The sequence below is a fragment of the Chiloscyllium punctatum genome, chromosome 46 (assembly GCF_047496795.1).
Source record: "Chiloscyllium punctatum isolate Juve2018m chromosome 46, sChiPun1.3, whole genome shotgun sequence".
Lineage (NCBI taxonomy): Eukaryota > Metazoa > Chordata > Chondrichthyes > Orectolobiformes > Hemiscylliidae > Chiloscyllium > Chiloscyllium punctatum.
In genome coordinates, this window is record NC_092784.1 from 47,114,330 (window position 1) to 47,127,334 (window position 13,005).

General features: G+C 49.2%; 1 protein-coding gene across 1 annotated transcript; it reads left to right on the forward strand.

Annotated features, from left to right (window-relative positions):
- The first annotated feature begins 871 nt into the window (after window positions 1–871).
- LOC140467998 (keratin, type I cytoskeletal 19-like) lies at window positions 872–12,692 on the forward strand. Its single transcript, XM_072564126.1, has 10 exons — window positions 872–1,470; window positions 4,394–4,476; window positions 5,229–5,385; window positions 5,540–5,701; window positions 7,549–7,674; window positions 7,800–8,017; window positions 9,978–10,063; window positions 10,197–10,224; window positions 11,005–11,021; window positions 11,834–12,692. The coding sequence occupies exons 1-10, from the start codon at window positions 979–981 to the stop codon at window positions 11,851–11,853; spliced, it is 1,389 nt and encodes a 462-aa protein (XP_072420227.1). The 5' UTR covers window positions 872–978; the 3' UTR covers window positions 11,854–12,692.
- The last annotated feature ends 313 nt before the right edge of the window (window positions 12,693–13,005 follow it).

Consider the following 13,005-nt stretch of genomic DNA (forward strand, 5'->3'; position numbering starts at 1 on the left):
TTTAGGGTGAGAGGGAAAAGCTATAAAAGGGACCTAAGGGCAACGTTTTCAGGCAGAGGTTGGTGCTTGCATGGAATGAAGTGCCAGAGGAAGTGGTGGAGGCTGGTAAATTGCAATATTTAAAAGGCATCTGGATGGGTATATGAATAGGAAGGGTTTGGAGGGATATGGGCCGGTTGCTGGCAGGTGGGACTAGATTGGGTTGGAATATCTGGTCGGCATGGACGGGTTGGACCGAAGGGTCTGTTTCCCTGCTGAACATCTCTGGGACACTACGAATAGGAAGGGTTTAGAGGGATATGGGCTAAGTACTGGCAAATGGGACTAGATTAATTTAGGGTATCCGGTCTGCAGACAAGTTGGACTGAAGGGTCTGTTTCCGTGCTGTACATCTCTATGACTCAAAGTCCCATAGTTTTGAACTCCCCTACCCTGGGGAAACACCTTGGCGGTTCAGAGACAGACAAAAAAAAGACTTGGAAAAACTCAGCAGCTCTGGCAGCATCGCTGTGGAGAGAGAGAGAAAAACAGAGGTTAACAGTTCGGGTGCAGGCATCCTTTTTCAGAACATGAGGAGAAGTTTCTGTTGTCCAGCAGTTCTTTTTGTTTGGTATATACAAATAAGAAACTTGTTGACCTGTTGTTCAAGAGTGCTGGTAGCCTTCCTTGTGTGTCCTGCGGTTGGCCTTGAAATCCCCAAATCGGGGGGGGGGGGGGGGGGGCACTTCAGGTCCCTCTGGCTCTGAGACACGGCAGGGTGAAGGGAAAAGGTGTGACCAAGTCTCTGTGGGTGCGGCTCTCTGCCTTTGGCTGTGGGTGGGGCGTGCCTGGTGGAGCAGTCAGCTGGATAATAAAAGGGGAGGCAGAGCGGAGGCACTGAGCTCAAAGTGTCACCTCAGGAGCTGGGAGGGAGCAAAGGACTGGCCCAAAAGTCTATTGAATTGCTATCGTTAGTGTGAGAGTCTAGTTGGCAGCAGGATGTCTAGTATGAAGAAGACAGTGACGGTCAGTAGCAGCAGCAGCAGCAGGGGTGGTGGGTTGGCTTTAAGTGGACTCAATCTCGGTGGTAGTCGGGGTATGACCGCAGGATCCACTTACAGCCGCTCAGCCTCCCACCCAAGACAGTTCTCCAGTTACTCACTGACCACCGGGAGCAGCAGGAGCGGACCCCGCATCAGCCTGGCGGCTGGGGCCGGCACCCTGGGCTTCTCCCGGGGCTACGGCAGCTCGATCTCGTCCGGGCTCGGCTCCAGCTCCCTCGCCTTGATATCCGGGGGCTTGGGGATGAACGAGAAGGACACCATGCAGGCCCTCAACCAGCGGCTGTGCACCTACCTGGAGAAGGTCCGCTCGCTGGAACAGGACAACTGCAGGCTGGAGAAGGAGATCCGCGAATTCGCCACCTCCAGGTCCATTGACACCTTCGACTGGTCCGTCTACAACAGCACAGTCAAGCCCCTGCAGGAACAGGTAGGTTCCCCCCCACCCCTCCCTCCATGGCCTGGGGCAGGGAAGGGGCAAGAGCACAATGAAAACCCCTTGCAGAGGCTGGGCTCCCCTTGGTGTGGCTGCCTGCCCTCACATTGCAATCCGAGATTGCATTCACCCAGAGCCGGGCTATTGTGCCACAGTGGTAATGCCCCTGCCTCTAAGCCAGGAGGTTGAAGTCCCACCAGCTCCGCAGGAGTTCTGGACAGGCTGCCTCCACAGGGCGCATCAGAAATTCAACTGTTCGCCATCGTGCACAGGGAGGTTGGTGTCAGATCAGTGTGTAAGGTCATAGAGTCATAGAGATGTACAGCATGGAAACAGACCCTTCGATCCAACCCGTCCATGCCGACCAGATATCCCAACCTAATTGCCAGCACTTGGTCCATATCCCTCTAAACCCTTCCTATCCATATACCCATCCAGATGCCTTTTAAATGCTGTAATTGTACCAGCCTCCACCACTTCCTCTGGCAGCTCATTCCATACACGTACCACCCTCTGTGTGAAAACTTTGCCCCTTAGATCCCTTTTATATCTTTCCCTTCTCACCCTAAACCTATGCCCTCTAGTTTTGGACTCTCCTTCCCTGGGGGGGAAAAAGACCTTGTCTATTTACCCTATCCATGCCCCTCATGATTTTATAAACCTCTATAAGGTCACCCCTCAGCATTCGATGCTCCAGGGAAAACAGCCCCACCCTATTCAGCCTCTCCCTATAGCTCAAACCCTCCAACCCTGGCAACCTCCATTTAAATCTTTTCTGAACACAGCAGATCTGAAAGGATGATTTCTGACTTATGTGGGCCAGACCAGGTAAAAATGGGAGTCTTCCTTTCCATTAGTGATGCCAACAGGTGAAGCGTTTGCCATTGTGGTCATACACCTCTATTGCAAATACAGATGACTTGGTGACTTGAATCCATAAATTCTCCCTGTGACGGTGGTGAGACTTGAAGACAGGTTTACTGACCTAGTGACATTACCATTGTCTCAACATCTGCCCCTTGCACTCAGGGACTGCAAAACTGGCATTCTAAGCCCGTTAGCTGAGCAAGGGATTAAGCCAGCCAGCACTTCTGCTTCCCAATGCATTTGTAAAGGGTGTGTTTTGGGTGGGTGGGGTGCGGAGAAGTGCAGTTGTGGGACAATTGCAGTGTCCCAAATCTGAGCCAGGGAATCTAGGTTCAAGACAAACTCTGACACTCTGTCTCACTCTCTCACTCCAAAGGAATGGAATAATTAGGAACATGTCAAGAGTCCTGTGGTTTCTCAGGGTTATTGTGAAAAGCAGTCGGCACCCCTGAACGAATCCTCAGCTTGGGCACACCCCCACCCACCAATGATTGAAAATAAAAATTCTGCATTTATAATTTCAGATTTATTATTCACAAAACAAAAATTATGATGATTGTGATTGCAAATTCTCATTATTGGACACATTTTATGGGATTTATGTCAAAACTAACATGCATTGTAATGTGTAATGTTGGCTGACTTGATGTAATATTGTGTTCCTTAAATAGTTATGAGATGATTTTCTGAAAGATTTACACAATTAATCACTGCAGTAGAGTGGTCTCGATTAAATTAAACTAATCTCTGGCTTCCAGGTTTTGGACTATGAATGTAGATGTACAAATCTGTAAAACTGTCACACAAACAGAGTGAGGCATGCAACATGAAATGCTGGCAATGTAGGTACACTGATTTGTCAGTTTCTCTGGGGATATATAGGTGGTGCAGTGGGTCAGTGGTTAGCACTGCTGCCTCACCGTACCAGGGTCCCAGGTTTGATTCCACCCTCAGGCGACTGTCTGTGTGGAGTTTGCACGTTTTCCCTTTGGCTGTGGAGGAATGCTCCAGTTTCCTCCCATAGTCCAAAGATGTGCAGGATAGGTGGATTGGCCATGAGAAATGCAGGGTTAGAGGGGTAGGGAAGAGGAATGGTCTGGATGGGATGCCTTTCAGAGGGTAGGTGTGGCCAGCTTCCACACTGTAGCGATTCTGTCAATTCTTATACTGCGTGCTGAACAGAGAACAAAGAACTGAGGATGCTGGAAATCTGAAACCAAAACCAGGCATTCACAGAGAAACTCAGCAAATATGATAGCACTTGTGGAGAGAAAAACATTTCTGGTCCAGTGATTCTTCCCTCCAGAACTCAGTTGGAGTATTGGATGATGGTTTGGAGATTCATGAATAATTTAGTCAGTTTTTACTTATAGCTGCAAACACCTTACACTCAAATAATTTCCCTTCAAGTTTCAGTGGACCTCTCTAACTTCCAATCATGTTGATCTTGCTTTGGTGCGCCTCCTATGCGGCCCTGACCTGGTAGGCCTCGCTCTGTCTAAGCACCCTGTGATCTGTACGTCCTTGTTAGCTATGCTCGGTCTGTACTGCTGGCAAAACAAAGCTTTTCACTGTGTTTAGGTACACGTGACTACAATAAATCAAATCAATAGCCTTGAGATTTCACTATAACTCACTATAACCCAGTGAAAGGTCCACATGAGATCAGGAGGCAGGGACTTCACAATGCAAAGGTCCCGATTAATGCTCTAGGTTTAATTTGGCAGTGCCTATGTTCTCTCATGGCTCTATGTACAGTATCTTACCACTGAACTGAGACGCAGGTTCAAATTGCACCGACTCCAGTGATGTGCAATACGCCTCCCTGAATAGGTTGATTGCATTGTCTGCCTTTTAAGATTGCAGGTTGTCTAGGCCTGAGGATTTACAACAGACCCACACTGGCTCTATACAGACCTTGTCTGGCTTCCTTTGGGTGGTCCAGGGTGTACACTGACACTGCCCCCAGGTTCTGCAGGGATGGGGAAGGGGCTGTGGCTTTTGATTTTAAAACCTCTCTCCTAACGCTGTCCCTCCCCACCTCCCCCAGATTATCAATGCAATCCTGCAGAACTCCCAAGTCTGCCTGGAGATCGACAACGCCAAGCTTGCTGCTGAAGACTTCAAGAATAAGTGAGTGGAGTGGTTACCGTTCTACCATACTGGGAAGGGTGGGAGCTAGGGCGGGGGGTGTGCTACAAATACAGCCGGCATTACCACCACCCCCCCCACCCCCTTCCCCATATGGGTTCACAGGACGTAGGTGTATAACTACCTGGAAGACCCAGTGTTGTGTCACGGCTAACTTGCATTCACCTAGTGCCTCCAATGTCGTGAAACACAACCCCGGAACGTTCCCATAACAAAACCTGGCGCCAAGTCATTTTAAAACGACACGGGGACAAGTGATGAGAGGCTTTCATCAGTGAAAGATTATGGAGTGTCTCCGACAAGGGAGAGAAACCGTGAGGTTAAGGAAGGAATACCAGAATTTAGGGTTCAGGTCTGCCCTCTGGTGTTGAAAATCAAGATTGCATCAAGATTGGGAGGAGCGCAGGTACCTCAGAGGATCCTGGGGCTGGAGGCAGTGGTGAAGCCAAGAGGAGGATTTGGCAAAAACGGTCAGAGAATTTGAGAATGGCTGCCAATGTGGACAGGAATGGTGATACAAGGTAGAATAGAGGGCAGCTACCTTTCAGTTGAGCTAAAGTCTACAAAGGAATGTGAGTTGACAGGTTGGTTAGGAACACATTGGACTTGTCTCCAAGTAACAATGGCACAGGTGGTTGGGGCCTTTCACATGGGGCTGTGGGCCAAGGAGAGAAGCCTTGACTGCTCCTGCCTTATGCTGACCTTGTTTCCTTGGGGTCCTGTGTCTGTTGCAGGTTGGAGACTGAGTTGAGACTGAGACAAAGTGTGGAGCTCGATATTGATGGCCTGCACCAACTGAAGCAAACCTACCTGGACCTACAGGGCAATTTGGTTGGTGAGATTGCCGCACTGGAAGAGGACATTGCCGCACTGAAGAAGGACCATGAAGAGGTGGGTGTCACAAACATGACAGGGTGTTACCCTATAATGGGAATAACAATGTGATGCTACCCTAGTGCCAATCGTGGGTAATAGAATAACTGGCTCCTTCCATTATGCAATAAGTTATATTGTTTTAACATTTTATCACCTTTTTCTTCTTCAGCAATTGAGGATGCTGCGACAGCAGAAGACTTCAGATATCGATGTCCAAGTTGACACTGGTCCTTCTGTTGATTTGGCTGCGAAACTGCAGGAAATGAGAGATAGTTACGCCATGATTGCAGATCAGAATAAAAAAGATTTGGACAATTGGTACCAGGAGCAGGTAGGCTTGGGTTCAGCAAGAAGGGCAGTGTCTGATTCGGAAAGGGGCCTGTGAGGGTGGGACAGCAAGGTGGGGCTATGTGCTAACTCTCATTGAAAGTGCAGCACCAAACAACTCCATCTTCACCCTCCCTTCTCAGAGTTAGAAGGCTTGATGGTTAACATCCCTTTCTAGCCAATAAAAGCCAGGCCGAGGCTCAGTACTGAGAGTGGGCTACCTGGCCAGGGGAACACCAACTTCCAGAGGAGACATTAACTACTTGGATTTCCTCAGAGTCTCCTGAATGGTGTGTGTGTTCAGTATTGCTGGCCTTGGGCAATAGTTATCCCTCATTAAACCAAATAATCAAATCACGGCCACAATCAGGTTATTGTTCATTGGAGTTGCAGCAGGTGAATTACCTTCTGAGCTTCTGAACAATGACAATGACTCCCCAAGAACGTGGGAAATAGGAACAGGAGTAGGTCATTCAGACCCTCGAGTTTGTCCCTCTACTCAATGAGACCACGGCTGATTTTTCTCCTCCCACCTCATTTTCCTGCCCTCTCCCCATGGTCCTTTCCTGTGGTAAACATGTTAAAGTCTCTGCTTTGACTTAGGCTGAGCCTGCACAGCCCTCTGGAGCAGAGAATTCCAAAGGTTGGCCAGTCTCAGAAGGAGGAAATTCCTTCTTACCTCAGTCCTAAATAGCTGTCAATTCTGAGTCTGTGCTCCTGGTCCAAGACCAATCCCAAGTTCTCCCAGCCAGAGGGAAATGTTCTTCTTGCATTGACCCTCTTGATTCTGTATGGTTGAGTGAGGTCATCTCTTCAATAACTGAATACCACAAAGACAATACTGCACGGGGCCTAGAGCCAGGGCTGGGAAAGCGACTACACGCAGTAAATGCAAGTCTTTCTTTCTCCCAATAACATAACCTCAAGGGGTGTCAGCAGCCAGCACTGACCCTGGAGGGTATACTGATGCAATGCTATTTGTGTGTGTTTCTGTTTAGCTCAGTTGGCTGGATGGCTGGCTTGTGATGTAATGTGATGCCAACAGTGAGGGTTCACTGGCTGAGGTGACTGTGAAGGTCCTGCCTTCTCACCTGTGCCCCTGCCCTGAGATGTGGGTGACCATCAGGTTAAACTCCCCACCAGTCGTCTCTCTCTCTGGATTGAGAGAGTGGTGCTCTGGGAAGGTGGTGCCTTTCCTGCTCTGTGCCCCAAGGGGCTGGGGGAAGCTTCACTTGGTGTCTGCTCATTGGAAGCATTCGGCCTCAGTGCTACTTTTCTACAATTTAATTCACTCCGTCAAACCAAAGCCTCACACAGTCATGGTGAGCTGATCTGATTGGTTACCGTGAGCACTGACACAATCTGGCCACTCTCACTGAGTCATTCAGGACACACAAAGGAGGCCGCTCTGCCCATAGAGTCCATGTTGGTCCTGCTCAAACCAATCTAATCATCCACTTTCCCTCCTGAACCTTAATCCTCAGTATCCCCCAAATATTATTATCCCCATGTGCCCATCCCATTTGAAACAATCGATTTATTCTGCCAACCCCTCCCTGCCCTCCATGTGGGCATTGGGTCAAAGGTCATTGTCATTCAATGTATTCCTCCTCATTCAGACACGCTGAGTAACCCCCTGTCTCTCTCTCTCTCTCTCTCTGTCTCTCTCTCTGTCTCTCTCTCTGTCTCTCTCTCTGTCTCTCTCTCTGTCTCTCTCTCTGTCTCTCTCTCTGTCTCTCTCTCTGTCTCTCTCTCTGTCTCTGTCTATTCACCCACCCACCATGGCTCCTTGTCTCTTGTTACCTCTCTGTCTCTCTCTTTCTGTGTCTCTGACCCTCTCGGATTTCTCAGGTACAGATCCAAGTCACACAGACCACACAGGCTAACCTGGCTTCTGATGGGGTGAAGGCCGAGCTTACTAAATACCATCAGGATTTGCAGACCCTGAACGCTGAATATAATGCCTTGCTTGGTGCTGTAAGTAACTCCTGACTGTTTATTCCAATGCTATTCTGGTTGCAATTGAAACTGGTTCGGAGCTCCCATTTGGGCTGGGCTTAAATGAATGGCTAACTGTGTGAAACCTGCCTTGTCGTTTTCAGCTGAGGGGCTTGGAAAATAACCTGATGAGTGTTGAGTCCAGGTACAGCATGGAGCTGCAGACAGTACAGTGTAGAATCGCAGATCTGGAAGGCAGGTTGGGAGAAATCCGGAACAGCATCTGCATGCAGACACAGGAATATGAGAAGCTCCTTAACATCAAGATGAAACTGGAGAGTGAAATTCAGCAGTACAGGGCTCTTCTGAATCAGAGCCAAAGGTAAGGCAGCATCGTCATCTTGATAGAATCCCTACAGTATGGAAATAGGCCCTTCGGCCCCACAAGTCCACACTGGCCCGCTGAAGAGTATCCCACCCAGATCCATTCCCCTACCCTACTACTGTACATTCACCTTGATTTAATGCACCTAACCTACACGTCCTGGAACATTATGGTCAATTTCCAATAGCGAATTCATTTAACCTGCACAGTTTTGGATTGTGGGAGGAAACCAGAGCAAACCCGCACAGACACGGGGAGAATGTGCAAACTCCAGACAGACAGTCATCTGAGGCTGGAATCGAACCCAGATCCCTGCCGCTGTGAGGCAGCAGTGCTAACCACTGAGCCACCGTGCTGTGTCAGTGAGTGGAAGCAGCATTAGGAACCAGAGGAGCCGATTTAAACAAACCTTCACCAGCGCCCCCCCCCCCCCCCCCCCCCGAGCCTGCTCTGCCACTCAATGGCTCATTGTCATCTGACTCAATCCCACAAGCCCCCCACGCCCCAGGATGTGAATGCTGCTAGCAAATCCAGCATCTGTACCACATCTCTGATTGTCTCCTGACAAAGTGGTGGTAAGCTGTCTTCTTAACTCCTTGCTCTGGGTCGGAGACACCCACAATGCCCTTAGGGAGGGAATTCCAGGATTTTGTCCCAGTGACCCTGAAGGAACTGTGATATATTCCCAGGTCAGGGTGGTGAGTGACTTGGAGGGGAACTTGCAGGGGGTAGGGTTCTCACGTATCTGTTGCCCGTGTCCTTTTAGATGGAAAATGGTATTCTCCTCTTCTGTGTGTGGGTTTCCTCCGGGTGCTCTGGTTTCCTCCCACACTCCAAAGATGTGCAGTATAGGTGGATTGGCCATGCTAAATTGCCCCAAAGTGTCCAGGGATGTGTGGGCTAGGTTGGTTAGCCATGGGAAATGCAAAGTTACAGGGATAGAGTTGGGGGGGGGGGGGCGTTGAGACTGGGTGGAATGCTTTTCGGAGGGTCGGTGTGGACTTGTTGGGCTGAATGGCCTGTTTCCACACTGTAGGGATTGTATGGAAATATATGGTCTCAGAAGGAGTTCCTGGTGACTGGGGAGTCCAGAAGGAGGGGTGACAGTTTAACGATATGGGGTATGCCATTTAGGACCAAAATGAGGAGGAATGTCTTCACCCAGAGAGTGGGGGAGCCTCTGGAATTCTCTGCCATACAGAGCGATTGAGACCAAAAATGTTTTTAAGAAGGAGATAGATCTAGTTCTTAGGGCTAAAGGGATCAAAGGACATGGGGAGAAAATGGGAACGGGGGACTGTGTTGGATTATAGTGAATGGTAAATGGCCTCCTCCTGCTCCTAGTTTCTATGTTTGAAAGGTGTCTCTGAGGAGCTTCTATAAGTTGCCATTGTCCTGCTTGTAGATGGTATCTCTTCCCCATTGATGAGTCTTATTATGTTAATACACACCATTGGGTTGGTGTATCATAGAATCACAAAACCCCTACCGTGTGGAAACAGGCTAATCAGCCTGTCAAATCCACACCTGGGGGGACATAGGCAGGACAAGAAATGTTTAATTCCATGGCAGTGTTGCCAATTGCCCAGGATTTCCTTGGAGCCCACAGTAATTACAGATTAATCCACTCTGCATCATTCGGAGCCACACTCCGAGGTTCTGAGGGTGGTGTCCAACAGAGTGGTAGCAGTCCATGTGGACAGAGTCCCTGGGCTATCTCTGACGAGAGTTGACTCGTCTCATCATTACTCCCCGATGTTTATTCTCCCGAAGTTGGTGGGGTGGGGAACAAGGTCTGGACCGTAGTGACTGTCTTCAACCCAGGACAGAAGTCAGTATCTGTGTCAGGAGGAAGTGACAGCTAACAGAATGCACTGTCTGGTGCAAAGGTAGCAAACTAACAAGGAGGATCCAGGTAAACGCTGCACTCAGTAATGAACCCTGTTCCTCTTTTCAGCACGATCCAGTCTGGCGGCGGCTCCTCCGTATCCTTTGGGTTGGTGTCCGGATCCAAATCCGGATCTGGATCAGTATCTCAGTCTGGTAAGTATTCCAGTGCTTTTGTGAGATCTGCCTCTGCGCTCAGTAGGAAATGGGCTACTGTGTCATTTACTAAATGTCCTACAATTGGTCTCTCTCTGTCTATCTTCACTGCGCTGTATTTTGTTTCTTTCAGGAACAGGGTCGAGCACCTCAACAACCACGTGAGTGAATGTGATCCTTTCATTGTGACTGCGAATGTTACTCTTTCTATTGGGGAAAGAATTGTCGTGATTGGTCCCAATGTTTTTTAACTTGACTGTGATGTCATAATCAGGGAGGGGCTTACATTAAACACTCCCAGGACAGGGACAGCACCGGGTTAGATACAGAGTAAAGCTCCCTCTACACTGTCCCCATCAAACACTCCCAGGATAGGGACAGCACCGGGTTAGATACAGAGTAAAGCTCCTTCTACACTGTCCCCATCAAACACTCCCAGGACAGGGACAGCACGGGGTTAGATACAGAGTAAAGCTCCCTCTACACTGTCCCCATCAAACACTCCCAGGACAGAGAACAGCATGGGGTGAGATACAGAGTAAAGCTCCCTCTACACTGTCCCCCATCAAACATTCCCAGGACAGGGACAGCACCGGGTTAGATACAGAGTAAGAGGATCAGTGAAATCTGGAGCTTATTCTGCTGGTTGATAATTTGACCTTTTCAAGATTGGGATAGACTGATATTGTTCCTGGGCGAGGGTACCAGTGTGAAAGGAGGAAAGGTTGGTGGTTGTTGTTCAGATTCATCATGATTGAATTCAATGATGGAACAGTTTGAAGGGCCTGCTCTTGATCCTCCTGTTCTAAACATTATGGGGAAGGGATGTAGCAGCATTACCCAGATTGACACTTGGTTTGGGTAGAGCTAGTTTCGGACCAGGAGGTATATTTTATCTTGAAGAGCAGACATTAACTTCTTTTGTCCTTTTCTCTTCACAGAACCAAAATTACCACAGGTAAGAACGCCTCCATGTTCCTTTATTTAAAGTCTATGTTTGTAGTTGGTAAAGATAACGTCATGCATTGTCCTGAACTCCTTTGACCCATGTGCTTGAACTCTCGCTCAGTGATCAATTGGCCAATCCCAGCCAAGGCTGCCTTGTATTGAGCTGTTCTTGAACATTGGCAGAACCTTTAACCTTCCACTGATCAGAATACACTCAAGACCGCCAAACACCAGCAATGCATACTCAAGGAGAAAAGGGTGTTGATTGGCTGGCTGAGGGTGTGACACACACAAGAGCAAGGTCTCTGGGCTGCTTATAGTGAGCAGTCAGTGTGAGGCAGACTGCTCCTTCCCTTTCTGATCCACATTAGTGATAAAGAGCAGTTTTGACTGAAGAAAGTTGCTGGTGAAGCCGCCTGTGTGACCTATGAACCTAGTGCGGCTGGTTTGTTTCAACAGAACTGGGCGGGGGGGGGGGGGCACAGCCTCAAAATAACGGGGAGCAGATTCAGGACTGAGTTGAGGAGGAACTTCTTCACCCACAGGGTTGTGAATCGGTGGAATTCCCTGCCCAGTGAAGCAGTTGAGGCTGCCTTATTGAACGTTTTTAAGGCAGAGCTAGATTGTTGAACAGTAAAGGAATTATGGGATACAGTGAGCAGGTGGGGTAAGTGGAGCTGAGTCCATGAAAAGATCAGCCATGATGTGATTGAATGTTGGAGCAGGCTGGAGGGGCCAGTTGGCCTCCCCCTGCTCCTATTTCTTATGTACAGTAATTGAAGGATAGACAAACGATACCTGTTTTATTTGGTGCCTTTGCAGAAAGGATAAGTCGTTACTAATGAAGATGACTGACCCCGGGTCTCCCTCCAAAGCGTCTTCTGCAGACCCAGCACGACTATTTGCTAACGTGGTTTCTTACAGAATCTCGGGTTGCGGGCTCTTCCCTTCCGCGCTCCTGTCTCATGGCCTTAACTTTCAGCGCAATAGACATTGTAACAGAGCGCCCGCTGCTCCCTTCAGACACCAATCCTGTCCACTGGAGGCTGCCACTCAAGGATACCCTTCCCAACACCACCTCTTCAAAGGCTGCACCCCTCCCAATCTCTGCCGCCATGTGATGGCTCCTGAAGCCAATTTTCCTCATGCAGAAACGCCGACACCAGCATGACTGTGCGAGGGAGGCAATGTGACTCTTCCCATCCCCCATGTGGCATCAGTGTGTCCCGACCGGCTGGTAGTGCCTATGGGCTGGATTCTTTGGCCTAGGGGCACGGTGAGTCTGATCACTGTTTGTTCCCTTTGAGACTGAACCCAAGGTGAGGGATCAGCTGGAGATTCCCCGGCTGATGTGAGCCTCAGTGCGTTTCTTGGGGGGGGGGGGGCTGGTTCTCTTACTTTCGAAAAGGCTAAATCACAGAAGTTGGGCCTTTCTCATGTGTGGCTGGCATCCACCACCTCTGCCTTAACTCAGTGGGGTGAACCTCACAAAGTCTCACTCATCACTGGGCCTTAATGACAAACATCCCTGTAGTGGGGGCTTGGACTGACCTGACCCATCTCTGGAACCAGACTAATAGCACCTGTGGGGAGCTCTGGGTTGCTCAGAAATCTCAATGTCTTTCTGCATGTCCATTCTCTGCTTCAAAGCCAATCAATAAATACTCCTTTTGTCATCCTGCCCCACTGTGTGGTGTGAGTTATTGTTGCGAGAAACATCAAACTCTCTCCGAAGCAGACGGGCCTGAAGGACGTTGGGTGGAGGTATCCCAGTATAGAACGGCGGCGAAGGATTATAGAGTCATAGAGATGCACAGCCCAGAAACAGACCCTTCAGTCCATCCTGTCCAGGTCAACCAGATATCCCAACCTAATCTAGTCCCATTTGCCGGCACTTGGCCCGTGTTCCTCTCAACCCTTCCTACTCATATACCCAACCAAATGCCTTTGAAATGCTGTAATTGTACCAGCCTCTACCACTTCCTCTGGCAGCT

What these genes read in the sequence shown, in the direction of transcription:
- LOC140467998 (XM_072564126.1), top strand. Translation starts at nt 979, where the DNA reads ATGTCTAGTATGAAGAAGACAGTGACGGTCAGTAGCAGCAGCAGCAGC. An exon ending in ACAATTGGTACCAGGAGCAG is followed by an intron (nt 5,702 to 7,548) that starts GTAGGCTTGGGT and finishes CGGATTTCTCAG; the next exon opens with GTACAGATCCAAGTCACACA. An exon ending in ATAATGCCTTGCTTGGTGCT is followed by an intron (nt 7,675 to 7,799) that starts GTAAGTAACTCC and finishes TGTCGTTTTCAG; the next exon opens with CTGAGGGGCTTGGAAAATAA.